General features: G+C 42.4%; 1 protein-coding gene across 1 annotated transcript; it reads right to left on the bottom strand.

Annotated features, from left to right (window-relative positions):
- Positions 1 to 8: 8 nt before the first annotated feature.
- tubgcp6 (tubulin, gamma complex associated protein 6) lies at positions 9 to 16,982 on the bottom strand. Its single transcript, XM_056739467.1, has 25 exons — positions 16,851 to 16,982; positions 15,547 to 16,337; positions 15,283 to 15,446; positions 14,987 to 15,203; positions 14,082 to 14,243; positions 13,871 to 13,992; positions 13,719 to 13,782; positions 13,477 to 13,586; positions 13,037 to 13,128; positions 12,676 to 12,815; positions 11,427 to 11,576; positions 11,023 to 11,104; positions 10,337 to 10,425; positions 10,144 to 10,259; positions 9,805 to 9,943; positions 7,838 to 7,912; positions 4,723 to 7,702; positions 4,050 to 4,205; positions 3,781 to 3,949; positions 2,733 to 2,874; positions 2,408 to 2,602; positions 2,198 to 2,330; positions 1,605 to 1,818; positions 637 to 830; positions 9 to 323 (listed from the first exon to the last, which is right to left on the bottom strand). Exons 2-25 carry the CDS (start codon positions 16,300 to 16,302, stop codon positions 232 to 234), a joined length of 6,753 nt encoding a protein of 2,250 aa, XP_056595445.1. The 5' UTR covers positions 16,303 to 16,337; positions 16,851 to 16,982; the 3' UTR covers positions 9 to 231.
- Positions 16,983 to 19,073: the final 2,091 nt, after the last annotated feature.

The raw sequence follows: 19,073 nt of genomic DNA, 5'->3' as shown, positions 1-19,073 counted from the left end.
CAGCTGAATTTAATTCAAAATTTTATTTCACACGTACACAGTTGAGTCAGTCAGCCTCTGTGGATAAAAGCATCAATACTTGCACAAGTCACACAACTTTTCAGTCGATACTGAGAAAAAATGTATTCTGCCTATTGACTTTTAAACTTAAAATATCTACAGGCGCTGGTACAGGATCACAGCAGCAAGCTTTTCTGTCCGAAATGTGACAACGGAACACGCAAAGGAGAATCAAGAGTCTTTGTAATAGTTATTGAGGTTGATCCGCAACAGAAAGTCCTCCAAATGTGGTTGATAGCCTTTGTCCACCAGTTTGCTTACCACTGTAGATGACAGATACACATTTAAATCAGATTCATTAGAAAACATGATTTTATAAGTTTATTACAATAAAAATTAAGTTTATTATAATGAAACCTTTGGAGGTCATTTCACATCAAGGTAAACTGTAAAACATTGCATTATTAGCTCCTATGAAAAACTATCATGGTCTAAAAAATGACTGGAATGCTGAAAGAAGTTAACTGTGTGACTGTCTTTAATCTTATCGGCTTCTTTCCAAAGCTAGAGACTCTGATCTTTCCCCCACACGGATGAGCGCTGTATTAACCTCTCTGATAAAACACCGGTCCTCACCTTTGAACAGGAAGCTGGAGTAATACTTGAAGGTGTTGTAAGACTGCTGCATGGCAATGAAACTGGGATGCACCGGCTCCCCCTGCTGGAGCTCCCAGGGCTGTGCGATGAGCTGACCGCGAAACTTCAGGATGAGACTGAAGATGCTGTGAATGATGTTCATCACCGGAGCGGCTTTCTCTGTCAACAAACCCCTGAGACGAGAGGAATGAAAAGATCAGCGACATGTTTCACCCAAAAACTGAGACAATTCTTAACCTTTTTGGTTAAAATAAACAAAAAAACTGTGATCATCAAAATTAGTGTTCAGTATTATTGACCCGACTCACAACAGTAAGTTAATAATTATGATTTAGAAGTTGAGCTGTAACGTGTGTACTTTTAAAGGACTTAAATGTCATTTGTGAACAGCAATTTTGGTACAAAAAGTACTATATAGTCGTAAATCAATGCCACTAAAAAAATCTTGAAATTTAGACTAAAAAGCTGGTCAACATAGAAAAAAAACATTTAATGTTTTGTCACTTTATGGAACAATTTCCTTTTAGTGATGAATGCATGAATGAATAAAAAAAATAAGACAATAAAACGATGTGACATGTTCATGAGACAAGTGTGATTAATGCGTATACATTATAGTTTACTAAAACTATTCAAACTTTTGATGATTGAAATCAAATAAAATACTGGCCTAAATATTTAGAGTAAATAAAAAAATATATATGTTGCAAAGTTAAAAATTCATAAATAGTTGACAAAAGCACATTACATTTTAAACTAAGATAAACTAAAATGAACACTAAAAATAGAAAACTTTATTATTATTTATTATACATTAATATTATTATGTGTTCTAATATGGTTATTGATCATTTATTATATTGTGAATACAATTACAATAAAAACTAAAACAACACTGAAACGGATTGTACACTTCATGTGTATTTGTGTATTTGTGTTCCTCTCACCTGAAGATGGCTCTGTTGAGGTATTCTGCATGCGTGCGGTGAATGGCGTCCAGATCGCTGGCGCCGCTCAGTTTGTGTGTGAACTCGCTCCAGGACACCTGAAGGATCTGATTAGCGATGTAACCCTGAATGACCTTCACAAAGTGCTGCATCTCATGTCTGTAGAGCTGAAGCTGATGGAACTGAACGGATCGACCGGCACCCTTCACCAGAGCTGACAGAGAGAGAGAAAGACCGATATCATTCCAAACATCTCAACACTCACAGACTGCGTTATCAGAGTGGAACACAGCCAAATCCAACTGTGGAAAAGTCTCACTTTTAACTTTTTAAAACGAAACAACCTTGAAAATATGATGCCCAAAGTCAAATCATTCTCCTTTCAAAAGCAGATACTTGTAAATGTGTAAATAAGATTAGCGATGTAAAGATTCACCGTTATATGTGACGATTCAAGTCGGTAAAAAAAATGTGATGAAAACACATCGTGAGATCAGAATCATGAATCGCATCGCGACCTGAGTGAATGGTTACATCCCTAGAAAAGAGATTCATGCAGAACATGTCTATTCGTCAAGAAAGGAAATACAAACCTGTCCTCTTCAGGTGAAACCAGACGTCCCTGAGGGACCAGACCATGTGTTTGAGTTGCAGTAAGAATGAAAACAGTCTGTTATATTTATTCAGACAGCTCTCTGTTATGACGATATTCACCGGCCAGTCCACCTGCAGACAGAAACGCAGATATGATGAACATCTGTCCGACTCGTCAGAAAGTTACAACAGGAGATGCTGAACTTCACCTTGTAACGCAGCTCAAGACAGTTCAACGAGTCGGGAGCGTGAGGGTGAAAGATCTCCGGCAGATATCTCAGAGCAAACGTAAAGTGAGCGGCCAGCTTGCTGTCGCCGTGGACGCTGTACTGTAACGCTTTGTTCAGAATAGAGTTCAACACCAGCGGGGTCAACAGCTCACCTGGCGTCTGACCGCTGCCCAACTGAAAACACGCCCATGATCACATTCACTGCACTATTTTTCATATTCAATTTCTGGTGAGGAATTTGATTTGGCTTATAAAATAGTAAACAAAATACGTTAAGGACACAATGCAAGGGTTGTGTTCAGACCTTCTCGAAGAGTTGATCGCTAAGAGAGAGCGCAAACTCTCCATCCTCCATTAACAGGAAATGTCTCAGAGTCTCGAAATGCTTCTCCACACCCAACTCCACGAAAAAATAATCCACCACAGCCTTGTTTACCATCGACACGCTGCGAGAAAAGAGACAGGGTGTTCAGGAAATCTGGTCTTGACCGTGCAAAACTCATCACGGTTGTCTGAATGTTGCTACAACGTTTCTCAGGTATGTAAATCAGCCAAGGACAAAACAGAAGGAAGACCCTCGTCCAACAACAATACCCCCAAAAATAGTCTTTAATGTTACTAATTAAATGTTACATGATTAAAAACAGGAAACTGTCCACCAAAAAATTTATATTTTTTAACAGTAGCACAAAAACAAACTATTATAACTTCCCAATTCCATCTGCCAATTTTGGAAGTATCAGTTCAAATGTTTATTAGTTTAACAGTCACCTAAACAAAATTTTATAAAATAGGTTAATGCTTTGTGCAAATATCTTATGCTAATGTCAAATAAGATTGCATTTACAAATTAGTTTAAACTAGGCCAACTTTACATTTTATTGTAATCAGCAATACTTCCTTAAACAATAATTGAACACAAAAAGTGAAGAATATTGTGGCCTCAAGAGACTTCCATACACAGCCACTAGATGGCGCATCTACGTCATTTATAGACGATTTTTTATCCTAATTAATCCGCAGGTTTTGCAAACGCTGCATGTTGCGGTTATAGTTCATATAAATGTATCCTTTCAGTAGAGACTTCACCGGGTTTATATTATAGTGACTAGATCGGCCATTTGTATAGTTCCCATTTGTATCCAATTAAATCATATCATATAGACGTCTCAACTTACAGACTCACGATTTTCTGTATAAGTTACGGAAAAATCATATCCCTGGTATCTACAACGTTTTGGATGATTTTTCACCCTAATGTGGTTACTAGGATGTTATGATGTCATTTCTGGGTGAAGTGAGTTACAATATTTGCTCAGCGATACAATTGGGACCCAACTATAGTCTCTTACTGTGTTATCAGTGGCGTGGTGACCGAGTGTTTCATGAGAACGGGAAGCGGCATCATCTCGCTGAGCTGAACGGCAGTGGCCTCGGTGGCCCTCTGAAGCGAGAGGTCGACTGGCAATCCGTTCGGACCCCGTGTCACCTGCTGCAGGAGCTCAGATTCTGGATCTGCACCTATATCAGAAACGAGAAGGCAGACATCTTTATTTTTTGACACAAAGTAGTACAGATCTGGAGGTTTATACAAGTGAGAGCAAGAGATCGTGGGACTTACTCATCAGGCCGTACGAGTCCTGGTACTGCTCGACCTGGTACTGTGAGGCCAGGCCGAGGAGGTATCGATCCTCTGGGCTTTCTTTAGGGGACAGACCGAGTCCGAGAGCCCAGGCAGTGAGCCCCTCGTCGAGGGAGAATGACATACTAGGGGGCGCTGTGTTATGGGCCAACAAATCAAAACAACACGGCAATGACGTCAGTGCATTTACATTGTTTGTGTATGGAGAAGATAACATCTTGGTATTTCTTTCTTGGCAGGAGAGAAACTACAGGTAACAGGCTAAATAAGCTTGTCCCGTAAGATAAAATGTCCAATATAATGCTAATAAAGAAAGATTCATTGGTTAATTTCCCAGAGCAGTGTTATCACAGGGGTTCTGTCAAGTTGCAATATTGCATTGTTGTTTGGGCGGCGTGATACAGCAACATTGGCTCGACCAATATTGTGAGGTTGGCACAGGACTATCTGTTTGGCTAAACAATAGCTGTTATTTCTTTAGCAATTCCTGAAGACTACAGAAATTACCCAGTGATGCCTTTAAATTTCAATTGACAATTACTTCTTAAAGCGTCCCAAACTTTTGCACAATTCAGTTTTTTTTAAAGTAGTTATTTACACCTGTAGCACCTGCCCTTAAACAGACACAGATACATCAGTCACGCGTTCTTACCCTCAGTGTCCATCCAGGCTTGTTTCTCCGTCTCATCTAAAGGCTGGTCCGATCTGTTCGATGCCTTTTCACCGTATAAACTCCCTGGCACCACGCCGCCCACCCTGCATCCCATACCCAACGTCGAGTCTGAGGAATGTCCATGAATGCTTCTGGGAAAAGAGTTGGCTTGAGTGATGTCGACCCCACCGACGACGCAACCAACACCCAGCGTTGACTGCGAGGAATGTCCATACTCGCTGCCAGGCAGTGCAGAGGGCTGGAGGTGGACGCCCGTCACGACACACCCGCTTGTTAGCGTTGAATCTGACGAGTGACCGTATGCGCTGCCGGGAAGAGGGGTGGGTGAAGGTGCGTTTTCAGGAATTGTGCAACCCGCTTTAAGGGTGCTATCGGAGGAGTGACCGTATTTGCTCCAACGTGGGCGAGAGGTAGCGACATCAAACACAAACTCACCCACCTTTATATGGGCGTCAGAGGCGTGGCCATGGATGTTAGGGGTGGGGACATATGTTGTTTCTTCAGACATGTGTTCACCTACTCTTATATGGGCGTCAGAGGCGTGGCCATGGATGTTAGGGGTGGGGACATATGTTGTTTCTTCAGACATGTGTTCACCTACTCTTATATGGGCGTCAGAGGCGTGGCCATGGATGTTAGGGGTGGGGACATGAGTTTTTTCTTCAGACATGTGTTCACCTACTCTTATATGGGCGTCAGAGGCGTGGCCATGGATGTTAGGGGTGGGGACATATGTTGTTTCTTCAGACATGTGTTCACCTACTCTTATATGGGCGTCAGAGGCGTGGCCATGGATGTTAGGGGTGGGGACATATGTTGTTTCTTCAGACATGTGTTCACCTACTCTTATATGGGCGTCAGAGGCGTGGCCATGGATGTTAGGGGTGGGTACATGAGTTGTTTCTCCAGACATGTTTTCACCTACTTTAATATGGGCATCAGAGGCGTGGCCATGGATGTTATGGGTGGGGACAGGAGTATCTAGCTCAGAGATGTGTTCACCTACTCTTATATGGGCGTCAGAGGCATGGCCATGGATGTTAGGGGTGGGGACATGAGAAGTTACTTCTGACATGTTTTCACCTACTTTAATATGGGCATCAGAGGCGTGTTCATGGATATTATGGGCTGGGACAGGAGTATCCAGCTCAGACATGTGTTCACCTTCTCTTATATGGGCGTCAGAGGCGTGGCAATGGATGTTATGGGTGGGGACAGGAGTATCTAGCTCAGAGATGTGTTCACCTACTCTTAAATGGGCGTCAGAGGCATGGCCATGGATGTTAGGTGTGGGTACAGGGTTAGTTACCTCAGAAACATGTCCCCCTACTCTTATATGGGCGTCAGAGGCGTGGCCATGGATGTTAGGGGTGGGGACATGAGTTGATACTTCAGACATGTTTTCACCTACTCTTATATGGGCATCAGAGGCGTGGCCATGGATGTTAGGGGTGGGGACATGAGTTTTTTCTTCAGACATGTGTTCACCTACTCTTATATGGGCATCAGAGGCGTGGCCATGGATGTTAGGGGTGGGGACATGAGTTGTTTCTTCAGATATGTTTTCACCTACTTTAATATGGGCATCAGAGGCGTGGCCATGGATGTTAGGGGTGGGGACATGAGTTGTTTCTTCAGATATGTTTTTACCTACTTTAATATGGGCATCAGAGGCGTGGCCATGGATGTTTTGGGTGGGGACATGTGTTGTTTCTTCAGACATGTTTTTACCTACTTTCATATGGGCATCAGAGGCGTGGCCATGGATGTTAGGGGTGGGGACATGAGTTGTTTCTTCAGATATGTTTTTACCTACTTTAATATGGGCATCAGAGGCGTGGCCATGGATGTTTTGGGTGGGGACATGTGTTGTTTCTTCAGACATGTGTTCACCTACTCTTATATGAGCATCAGAGGCGTGGCCATGGATGTTAGGTGTGGGTACATGAGAAGTTACTTCTGACATGTTTTCACCTACTTTAATATGGGCGTCAGAGGCGTTGCCATGGATGTTATGGGTGGGGACATGAGTTGTTTCTTCAGAGATGTGTTCACCTACTCTTATATGGGCGTCAGAGGCGTGGCCATGGATGTTAGGGGTGGGCATGGTGGAGTATACCTCAGAAATGTGTTCTCCCACCCTTATATGGGCATCGGAGGCGTGTCTATGAACATCAAGGGAGGGTTGAGATGAGATCATCGTTGGATCAGTGCTGTTATTTTTCATATGTGCATCAAATTCTAAGTCATGGAAGCTGATGAGAGGAGGCACAGATTGCTTTTCTTCTGGCTGAGAGGAGTGAGAGGGCTGGCTGACACTCTCACAGGACTTGGCTTTCTCTGTTGGCTCCTGGGCTGCTTGCTTTGGCTCTAAACCTGTGCTGGCTGCTACAGGCTCTGTTCTCGCCTCATATCCAGTTGGCCGTTCCTCTGTGTTCTGGCGATTGCTCTTTGCATCACAAGCTCTCTCTTCAATGGCCCGGGCGTTTGAGTCCAATCGTATTGTACCCTTGTCCTGCCCTGAGGCGGGGTAGTCGCTCAGCTGTACCGAGCTCTGTGAAGGGTGTCCATGAATGCTAGCCTTCGGCTGACCCACCGGCATCTCTGGAGTGAAATTACCCAACGGGAAGCTGGACTTGGATGCTTGTCCGTGAGGATTAGGAGTTGGGAAGGACTCCTGTACATCTGAGACGTTTTCTCCAACACTTATGTGAGAGTGTGAAGGATGTGGGGGGACGTGGTCTGAATTTTGTGACAAGTGACAACCGATGTCCCGGAGAGCCTGGGTCACAGCACCGCTATCAGGAGCGGGTGGTAGTTTAGGGAGGAAATCAGATATGTCAATCTCCTCTGATTTTAAAGCATCAACTCCACCAATCGCAGGAGGACAAGGATGAGCAGAGGATTCTGGGATAGCAGCGTCTTTTGTGGTCGGTGTTTGATTCATCTGCTCAAGGAGCTGCGATGAAAGCAGAATCAATAAGCAGTACATTTTAAGGTTTTAAACGCAGAAACAAGTGATTGTTTTTAAGAACAGAGAATCAGAAAATACACAAATGCAAGCACATCTGAATGGAAAGAGAAGCACACAGACCTGATGGTGTTGTTGTTTGTGGGTGGTTTCTGGAAGCGGCCTCGCCTGACCTAAAGGAAACTTCTCCATCAGAGCCTGTCCAGAAATCATTGAGAATGCCTCAGAGAAAGCTTTATCGCCCACCCAAAACTATTAAATTAATGACAGATTAAATATATATATACATAGATACCTGCAGACTGTATTATAACTACTCTAAAGTTTCAGCTCTGGAGGTGGTGGTCCATAAACTAGAAAACCGCTGTGCTCCATCATTATTGTTCACTTTTAGTAACCTACCATTTGGCAGAAGCTTTTATCCAAAGCAAAAAGACTTCAGAACACTTAATACAGCCCCCCATTGGCACAACCTGGGGTTAAGTGCTTCGCTCAAGAGTGTAATTTTGAGGAGTCATGGGTCACTAATTCAAAGACTTGAACCGACTACCCAACAGCTCTGAGCGTTCGCAAATTCTTACCCTTCCACCAGGAGGATTGCCATTAGAGGTCCAAAAATATTGCCATTTCAAATAAATATTCAATGAATTTTTTTATAATTTGAAACACTCCAATGCAAAGTGTAGGCGGTAAAAGTTCATCATTTATCACTGCTCACTAAATAAGACTCATAATATTATCTAGGACTTCACGATATATCGCAAGAGGTTTGCAATAATATTGTGTACCGCAATAGTAAACCATGTCTGTTCCCTTTTAGAAGTTGTAGTGACGCTTTCTTTTTCAAGTAAGAATATACTGTACATTAAAGGTTTTGTCATTTTTAAATGTATATAAATTAGGACTGCATTCAATTTTTTTCAGATAAACACGTTAAAATATTTAACGCAATTAACTCAGGATCCGTTTAATTTATCATACTTTTTCTAGCGTTGCATTATATAACCTAATCACGCACTAATTTATGTAAACCATTTAACCACGGTTTGAAACAGTTGCTTTAATGCGTTCAGTATAGCATGATGTGACAGCGGTCCCGTCTGGTGTGTACAGTCACGCGCTAAAGGCTGTGTCAGTGAATCTCTGTCAGACAGCGCACCAATATTAAGCGCTCTTTCGTGCTTGAATGAACAAAACCACACAAGATTATGTCTATTATGTAATGTTTTGTTAAGCATTTTGTAAGCACAGATGTCTACGTGATAAATAAAATCCTAAATGAATGCAAAGAGTTGTGAAAATGGGAAAGGGCGTCAGATCTGCGTAGAGCGGCAGCTCTTAAAGGCGCCGCATTCAGAACCTGCTGATGTGAGTCCTGTCACTAATGTTAGTCAAAGAACAGAAGAAAAGTTCAATGTGTTTTGAAGGTTTAATTCTGTGTTTAATTTGAATTTAGCATTAAAGACTGTAAGTGTTTGACTACTTAGTTCAATTTCCTGTATATTTCCCTAGTTATGAGAGCTCTCAGTTATATTGAACTCCAATGTAAAATGGCTATAAATATGGTTTACTATTGAAAAAAATGTAAAAGTATATTTAAAACATTATATATTAATGTTTTGTGCAATTAATCGTGATTAATCACAGAGAAAATGTGTGATTAATCTGATTATATTTTTTAATCGATTGACATTTAAAAGATTTCAAACACGAGATGGCACCGGTAAACTTTTGGGACGCCAGAGTCGGCAGACAAATTTCTGATCCTGTAACACTGTATGGGAAAAAGAGGATTTTTGGCCAGCAATTTTTGGGTGTTTTTTTGTAGATAATAAACTGGAAAGAATTATATCAGCGCTATAACAGATCCTCTTTACATTTACAAGCCAAAACAACTCGATTGTGTTACACGACCGGAAATTAGTTTGCCGAACCTGCCGTCCCAAAAGCTCACCGGCGCCATCTTGTGCACCTAGCCCATTCAAAACATATTTTTTGTAAGTCGCATATTACATTTTTTTAATTAATATCGCGCAGCCATATTATCGTAAAGTCCACAGTGAAATGTGTCCACGGGTGTGATGTCAGACCTGAAAATTCAGCTGGTCCTGCTCTAGAAAGTTCACCCGGAGCTCATCGAGCTTAATCCTCTGAACCTTCCACATGGCTCTGAGCTCACGCCGAGCGGCGGCTTCAGATAACTGACTGTACTGAGCGATCAGATCCATCTGAGGACACACACATACACAAACTCAGAGACCAACGCTGCCTTCAAGTCATATTGAAAGCACAAAGTCTTGCTTGTTTCCTTATTCAATAGGAGTTTAGTAATTCCTTTCATTACATTTTTAATCCTAAAACTTTATTTCCATCACATTTGAAATTTCAGATGTTACTGTTTGACTGTGTTTCGACCCTGCAGGCCTCACCGTGCCCGGCGCTCCAGCTGCTCCTCGACTGCCTGCAGTCTCTGTTCTCGATCTCGGAGCTCTCGAGCGTAGCTAAAATCGTCTTCCAGTTCCCTCCGCTTTGCAGTACTGCGCCACTGAAAGCGCATCGGCACAGTTAAAAATGGCTCCTATTGGCTTCTACTGCCACTGAGGTGTTTATCATGTTTATTACCTCCTGGTTCAACTCCAGCTGCTGTTTCATCTCCTCGAATCGCTCCCTCTTCTGAGCCTCCTCCGCCAGACGCTGCGACACCTGGTGGCCTGCAGGGGGCGAGAAAGAAAACAGCGGGCGTCAGCTGTGGACTCCAAACGCCGCTTGATGTCCAATCATCTGCCTCGGTTGGAGGAACTCCTCTCAGTCTGTCTGTACTAATAATTAATGCTTGACCTCCACAAGGAGAACAGCTGTGTGCTCTTCTGGACCAATCACGAGAGAGTCTGAACTGACGGAGACGCTTGAGCATTGATGGAAAAAGGTCAACTTGAAGCATCGTCCATAACCCATTTTACATTAATGATCCCAGGCACAAAGGGCACTTTAGAAAAATGATTCGAGGTTTTGAGATTGTAGGTTCTTGGACTTTTACATTTATTAACGTCTTGCTCGAGTTAAAGCAGATAACCTTACGTGCACACCTAAATTCCCCTTTGCCCATCGAGTTAGACAGGAAATAAAAAAAAACTTTTTTACAAGTTGGTCGTATAGCGTCACCCCAAGCAATTATTGTCCGACGTTAACCAGACGACACTTCACGTTGACAGTTTGGCAACCCAAGTCTAATAATAGCCAGACAGAAAACTAGAAAACAGCAAACAGTTTCAGATGTGTAGTCGGGGACTGAGGAGAAGTATTCTGACCTCTAATCCTCTCCAGGGTCTTGGCTGCCGTCTGCATGACCTGGTTAATAAGCTCCTGTCGTGCCTGCTCAGTGCGTATCGCCTAAGAAAATAAGTGTTATGGGAAGAGATAGCGGGAGACAGAAACCGAGAGAGAGAGAGAATGAAAGAAGACAGATTAGAAGAAAACAACAAAGCTGATTTTAGCCCAGGTCAGAGCGTCCTCATGAAACTGGGTTAATAGATTGGGCTTTCAAAATCTTTTCTGTTACCATGCCGACAGTGCCGGCTCGACAGTTACTGGGTATCTGAATCCAGCCGACACACTTACAGAGTAGAGTTGAAATGTAATATTTTTTTTGTTATAGTAACAGATATATTAGCATATCTGCATAGCACCTCTAATCTCATCACAGATGCAATACCTTCTCCTCCCTGCTGATGGCGCTGTGCTTGGCGATGGTCTCCATTCTACCGCGATACACGGCGCAGTCTCTCTCGATCTTTATCACTTCTTCCAGTGAGAACGTCACAGCTATCCTGGGCACCGGTACATCCGACCAGAAGATGTAGTGCTGTATAACATAAACAACAAATCATTTTAGTTTTGGATTGTAACATTTTTAACTAAATCAGCGATCTTTGCTTGATTGGCATTTGTTTAAAACATTAATTGCGGTTTAAAGTATGTGCTTTTCATAAAATTGGTTGACATTTTCCAGGCATATCGTTAAGATCACACAATGAGCCTAAAGCCCGATTTTTACTTCCGCGTCGGATCTTTGCTGTAGCATCGAAGCCGTAGGCTACGTGTCGGTCTTCATTTAATCTTCTACGTCGTTGTCCTTGTCAACAGGCAATGACCACTAGGCGTCAAGAGTCCACACACGTGAAACCAAGACAAGAACCGAAGAAGAAGCACCTCGCTTGAGAAGCATTAGCAGTGATAGCGGAAAGTAAACAGTCACTTTTGTTGCAGATTTGAGATGTTAAATACAGAAGCACAAATAATTAACATACATAATTCATTCGGAAATGCATTTGAGTAAACATGACTTTATCGCATAATTTTTTGACCTGAGGGAGGGGTTCAAACAGACTAATCACAGCGCTTGCGGTCCACATAGGTTCTGAGTTGTTACATTTTTTAGAGGTGCGTGTCAGGCTACGGCGTAGGGTACGAGGCTCTGTGTAGGCTAAGGCATACGCCCGACGCAGAACCATTAATTGGGCTTAACTTTTAAAGACCCCTGTGTTGAAAATCTAGTTTATGTTTATGTGGTATTTATATGCTTTAAAACGAACCGTGTGCAAATGTATAATTTTGACCCAATGTTGAGTATTTTCTCCATAAAACTGCAGTTTTCCAAAAACTGCTCCGGTTAATGATGTCATTTGACCCCTGTGGATCAGCAGTTTGAGGCGTCCTGTAAATATTCTAAGATGGCGCACAGATTTGGGCTAAAATGATCGCTGCACTGCTGTGTCGGCTCTCAGTTTCGCTTTCAGTTTTAACGCCGCCTGGAACTGCGGAGCGCGATCGAGTGGAGGCGGGTCTATTTGCATATTCATGTACCTGCGTATACTTAATGAAGCTGAGGTGTAGAGTCACATTCAAGCTATTTTAAGGCAGGAAAAAGACGTTCACAGAAAAAACATGTTTAAATATGTAACCTGTGGGCAGCAGATCTTTAGCAGGTTGATGGTTTTTCCACAGACATAAACGTCGTTGGCGATGTGTTTGAGAAAGACAGGCACGCAGTCCTCCGCGTCTTGTGAGATGAGAGTGTAGCCCTGCGTCCAAAAATTCTTGTCTATAGCAACAAAGAGGAAATAATGTCTTTCAAATTTTTGGGTTAACACAGCTCATACCTTAGAAACGTTATCACAGAAAATTTGAGTGGTTTTGAAACCTTGACTCTTTCAAACCTCGGTATACCTTGAAACCGATATTCGGCCTACATTTGACACATTGTAAGCAACATACAATCCATCCATCCATTACGAGAGTCTGACACCTGCTGGACATGCTCACCTCTGTAGGTCAGATAATCTTCATTGACCTCAATCATAAACTCTTTATAAACATCACGGAAGATGCCTCCATACACCCAGTCTGAAACAAACCTACACATGAAATATAAACGTTAGCACATCTTAATTCACTAGAAAGAGAAACTGGTTTCAAAGATCTAGAAGCTTATGCAACACCCCTGCAAGTTATACACAATATTCACAGCAGAAAATAATATAGGGGGGAGGATTTGCCAAGATTATGAAAAATGAGCCATGATTATTCAAAAGTCTTAATACATTTTCATAAAATAAAAATAAAAGTTTTTTTCTTATATAATAACATGCAGTGATGAATTAAACAACACCAGAGGTGTTATATAATCAAATTAATCTGAATAACACTTCACCGAACGCAGACAATGAATTGGAAATGTGGGTTAAATGGTGAAAGCGTCTCACCGGGTGTACGGCTCACAGCTGCTCTTCAGGAGAGAAAGCAGCACCGGATGATTCTCATTACTGCAGTTACTCTGAGCTTCATTATACAGACACGAGAGCAGCTTCACACCCTGAACACACACACACATACTCAAACCCACCAGTCAACAACATGTCTTAACTGAAAACAATACCTTAAAAGCGGATGTCTCAGGTTTTCTCAAGTGTGTGATATTTCAAGCGTGTTAAGAAACGTATCTTACTGCGGGAAAAGTTGCTCGTCCCACACCAGCGACTCCATCCACACAACACAGTTCTGACAGATACCTGATCAACAATAGACACTCATTTGAACATCTGCTAAAACTTCCTTCAAGTGAAAAATGTGACACTTTGTCACTGAGCTTATATATACCTGAGCTGACGACCCAGTTTGCGGAAGTGACACCCGATTGTTAGGAGACTCAGAGAGGATGGAGTGCTCAACACGCACGCTCTGTAGTAATGCAGATAACGCCGCATCCCACCGGTAAACGCCTGCAACACACACATGGCTGTGTAACTTCTCTGTATGATGTGAAATATTGATCCTTTATCAGTTGTATGGACATAAAGGCAAGTGTTACCTGGAAGACGAGTCCTTTTTTACTCCCGCCGCTCATCGAGAAGCGACTCAAGCGCAGGTAATCCGTGCCGTACTGCGCTAGCTCACTCAGGAGACGAGACACACTCTCAGGAGACGTCCCGGACACGCATATATCAGGACGAACGTCAAACTGCACGCTTCCCTGGAGTGTAAATAAAGAGAAGTTCCGATGTGAAATCCCTAGTAATTAATAAATATGTCTTGTACTAAAGGAACAGTTCACCCGTCATCAATTCTGACATTATTTACTCACATTCGAGTATGTATAAATGTCTTTGTTCTGATGAACACAGAGAAAGATATTTGGAAGAATGCTTGTGACCAAACAGTTCTTGTCCACCATTGACTACTATAAGAGAAAAAATTGCTTTGTAAATTTCTCAAAAGAAGATATTTGGAAGAATGTAGGACAGCAAACAGGATGACTATAACTATCATTTTTCTACTATGGTAGTCAATGGGGTCCAAGAACTGTTACAAGCATTCTTCTAAATATCTTTCTCTGTGTTCAACCAAACAAAGAAATTTGAACAGATTTGAAGCAATAAAAAAATTTTTTTTTTTGGTGAACTGTCCCTTTAAGAGTCTGTATATGATCTAACAATATATATAGAATAAAATTATGTTTTCTACATCTTCAATTTTTAAACTTAATCAGTTTCTCGACCTCTGAAATAACCGAGACTGTTCAAATAAAAATTACATTAACCAATAATAACAAAGCTTAACATTCACCATTCAATCTATTCCTGATTAATAATTTAAGTCCAGTGCTATAATATATTTTCCTCCGAATAACAGAATCCGAAAGAAGTTTATTGTCGAGTGCACTTGCACTCAAAAGATTTTTTCTTGGTAGTTGAAGCATTTATTTTATTCAGCTACCTCATTGAGGGGGAACGTTGCGGAGGCAACACCGATCAACACATTGAGCACATCTTTGACCAGCTGACTCTGACAGTCCAATGGCAGCGGTAGGAGGGGTGACGGGGTCTGTGTGGACAGAACGTTTCTCATTTCTCCTTCCCAAAGCCTGTACAGCTGATCAAAGGCCTCTCTGCCGGCCTCCGTCAGGTACGGAGAATCTGTCTGACCTGGCGGACTGACGGAGGGAGAATACAGAAATAGTCTCCATGTTCAAAAGTAAGGAATTTTAAAGTGAACCGATGCGTCTTTCTCACCAGCCAATGTTCTCCCAACAGCGGCGTCTACCTGGCACGAATGTTCGCAGTGCCTCCCACACGTCGATCTCTGGGCCGGGACTGGGCTCAGACTGGGAATCTGGAGTCAGATTAGTGGCGGACTGGAAGCCCTCATCCTCAGATTGATCCAGACATGAAGGAACCTGCAGAAATGAGAACATGCCGTCAGAAGTGATTATTTTAATGTTCACTTTCTATAAACTGTAATTGTAAAACTGTAATACAGCAGTATATTATCTTCACCCGTATACTGAGTCCGGTAAGGTCTGCGTTACTAGGAACAGGCGGCAGGTCCAGTCGTATGTCCATATCTGTTGTTCTAGAGTGCTGGAGGGCACCAAACAGTGACAGTCTAGTCTCCCTCTCAAACTTCTCCTCCGTCTCCATTCTGCGCCCCAATCCCAGCAGCCCAATGCCCGGCGGGGCGTCCATGATGTTCAAGGTCCTACATACACCCCCGTACACGCCCCACTCCTCCCTGCAGATCAGGGACCACGCCCTCTCCTCCAACCTCTGCATGTCCTTACTCAAGTAACCACCCAGCGGGGGTCTCCGCAGCACGGGACGGTCCCGCCTCATGTAATCGCGACTGAAAGACAAAGGGGCCGGAGCCTCCGATCCAGCAAGCTGCACTAGGAGCTCAAGGATGGAATTAAGTTCGGATAGTCCGGAGGCGTCTACACCGTCAAACAGCCGCTTCAGGAGCTCCTCCAACCGCTCCGCCTCCTCCTCGCGGCCAGAAACTCGTAGGTCGAAGGAGATCATGAGTATTTTGTTGCGGGCGGGAGTGTTCGCCAGGGCGTTGGTTGCCGGTATGGGCGCCCCGTCTTGGAAGAGCCCGGCCAGCAGCACCCCGTACGCACGCCTGCGCAGGATTCGACGCACACCCTCCCGGGACACAGCGCCATGAGCACGGCGTTTCCATGACAACCCGGAGAGGCTGCAGTCGCAGAGAGATGCTAGCAGCTCAGTGATGCTGCTGCTGTGGCAACTGCTCATCTCAAAGTGCGCGCGCGATCATGACGCGGTGGGACCTGCTCAAAATAACACAACATTTATTACACCAAATTATAAGATCCATACTGTAGAACATAATAAATATTCGATTAAAATGAGTTCGTCGTCTCTTATTATAAACATAATGTTCTATTTTGCTGCTAAAATATATATTTTCTCCAACGACAGTAAACACACCTTCACCCCTAGAAACGTGATTTATAAACGTGTATATTATTTAGACCTCTAGTGTACATTTTTATATCGTTAACATTTTTGTACACAACCTTACATTGGCGTATATACATAATATGTTTGTACAATGTAATATGTACAATGAATGAAGCATACATTTGCTTAAACCTAAATAACGTTATATGAAATACTGTCATGCATACGACGAAATACGTTTAGCCTAAATCATATTTTGTATATTTTAAATACAAGTTAATGTGTGTACTTTACTGGCTGTATGAATAACCGAAGACGTTAACAAACACTGCGGCGTTCAAACATCACGCTCGTAACTGTCAACGCAATAAGTTACTCACGATGTGTCTCGAGCTTCAGATGTCTAAGTTCGTCATGTGTTATTTATATTAGTAATCAAATACGCAGTAATTAAAATCAACACTTATATAAACACAAATAGCGCTTTCCTGACAGACTTCCTTAACCCCCGCGCCGCACTGCTAAATCCCGCCCTCTTTCCAACCTCATTGGATGAAAGGCACCTGCTTCTACGCATTCATTGGCTAAACCCAAGGCAGTGCGACTGAATCCCGCCCGTTTCCTACATTCATTGGATGAAATCTGACGACCAGGATGGTCATTGGCTGACTCAGAGGAGCTTTGCACCATTGCTCGAAAAGCGCGCCCACTTGCGGAGCGGCGGAAACGGTCACGCGAATGTTAAACGCACGAACACAAATGTGTACTTTTTTATTTGTCTCACACTCATTCTGTACAACTCATGAATATTTTAATCTTGGCAAGACTAACATTATATTCCCATTAGTTGGCTCCAGATGTTGCCGACGGGAAACACTTGAGTATTTATGCCTTTTTTGTCTCTAGCAGACAAAACTTTGAGTCCACTAAATTTTTGATTCTTCTCAAAGGCCGCAACTCATTAGTTATTAAATCTTATCGTAGTATGGTTTTGTTTAACAGCTCCGAATGCATTCGTAACAACTAAGCTATTATAGACAAAATAAAGTGTTTTGCATGCAGACGTAGTTGGTCTCCTGTGGGAGAGCCAGAAAACATGATTCGTTTCGCCGAAAGGGAAAACGTCCAGAAGTTAACTTTCTAACAAGCTCAACCAGAGAGAATGCAGAAGAGACCCCCGAATCCAGGTACAAACACCCCCTCTGGCTCACACGAAATATGCAGATGCTTTCAACACCTCCCCAAGCTGCAGGTGTTTGTGGTCAAGCGTTGCATTATTAATCGTCACAACCTCCTTTTTAAAGTTTCTTTGACTCCAGCCAAGGAGAATCCTTGAAAGCTTGGAAGTCTGAGGGTCTGTGTCCCCCTTTGATGCAGAAGACAAAATCTCATTAATATCTGAGGTGTGAAACACCACTGCAGGTGAATACAAACACACACACACACATGCCAGAGTGTGTTTCCTAGTGATGGATCTCACAGAGAGAATGAAAGAGCCAGGCCTTCTTATTTTCCCAGCGTGAGGAAAATCTAAACTGCTTTCAGGGTGAAGCCCAGTTGCTTATGGAATCGTGACTAAGTTAATTTGGTGTGCTTGCAGGGGGGCTGCACGGTCTTATCGGATTAATTCGGTTATGGAATAGTGGGTAACATAAGCCCTTATGAGAGAGAGAGAGAGCAAATTCATTTACACAACACAGTTCTCTCCCTTTCCTGATTTAACTATAGAATTACTGCTGGATTATCACTAACAAATTGTGAATTTACATAAGAAGCGAAGGCACTATACCTAAACTGTGTCTTTATTCTTTCTTAAATCTAATAATGGAAAGGTGTCTGGATTTCCCTGCAGTGTAAATCAAAATATTTGAAATATTTCGTTTTGGCATTTTTCTGCATGTCAGTTTGCATTGGTGCGGTCAGAATGACATTTTTTGATAACATGTCCATCCTCTCGTCCTCTACAAAACACAGAAAAGCTTTCATCTGTTTGAAAGTGATTCGTGTTCTTTTTGGCTTGCGTAATCCAATCATTTTAAACCATCTGATTTTTAATATTGACAACAAGATAACAATGCCACAGGTGTTTTTATTTCATAAACAGATGATGCTTTTAAAGAGCATTGAACCATTCTACTTTTGAGATCCATTTTGCACAAGGTAACAAATCCATTTGGTTCTCTTAATGTAAACGCTGCATATAAGAATGAAGACATTGCAGTTTTTTTATCAGAGATGAGAAAGGACCATCAGATCTCTGTTGGTTTTCATGGACCTATCTTCGACGTCACACAATATTGTGGTGCTCTGATGGCATTTGGAGTCAATGTGAAAACGAATCCTGTTTACTTGGCTTTTTGTATTGATTTGTCAATAATATACATTATTCCATAGAAGAAATACAAATATATGAACTTGCCTCACCTGTGAAACTACACTCTTTGAAAGCCCTCTTATTTATTACCAGCCACTTGAAATCCAATGAAATACCAATTTATTTGATCGTATTATGGAATGAAAAGAGATTAATGAGCTGAGTTTAAAAACCCAGAGCCATCCATTCCAGTCAGAGGCCCAACAAAAGCAGAAATAATACACTTGAG

The sequence above is a fragment of the Triplophysa dalaica genome, chromosome 24 (genome assembly GCF_015846415.1).
Source record: "Triplophysa dalaica isolate WHDGS20190420 chromosome 24, ASM1584641v1, whole genome shotgun sequence".
NCBI classification, from domain to species: Eukaryota; Metazoa; Chordata; class Actinopteri; order Cypriniformes; family Nemacheilidae; genus Triplophysa; species Triplophysa dalaica.
Note: the sequence above shows the minus strand (reverse complement) of the source record. Positions and strands in the feature narration are given on the sequence as shown.

Bases quoted from the DNA above. Each gene is read 5' to 3' on its own strand.
- tubgcp6 (XM_056739467.1), bottom strand. From the start codon at position 16,302: ATGAGCAGTTGCCACAGCAGCAGCATCACTGAGCTGCTAGCATCTCTC. The intron at 7,703-7,837 runs GTCTGTGTGCTT...CTTTCATCGCAG, and splicing joins ACAAACAACAACACCATCAG to CTCCTTGAGCAGATGAATCA. The intron at 1,819-2,197 runs GTTTGTATTTCC...TCTCTCTGTCAG, and splicing joins GTTTCACCTGAAGAGGACAG to CTCTGGTGAAGGGTGCCGGT.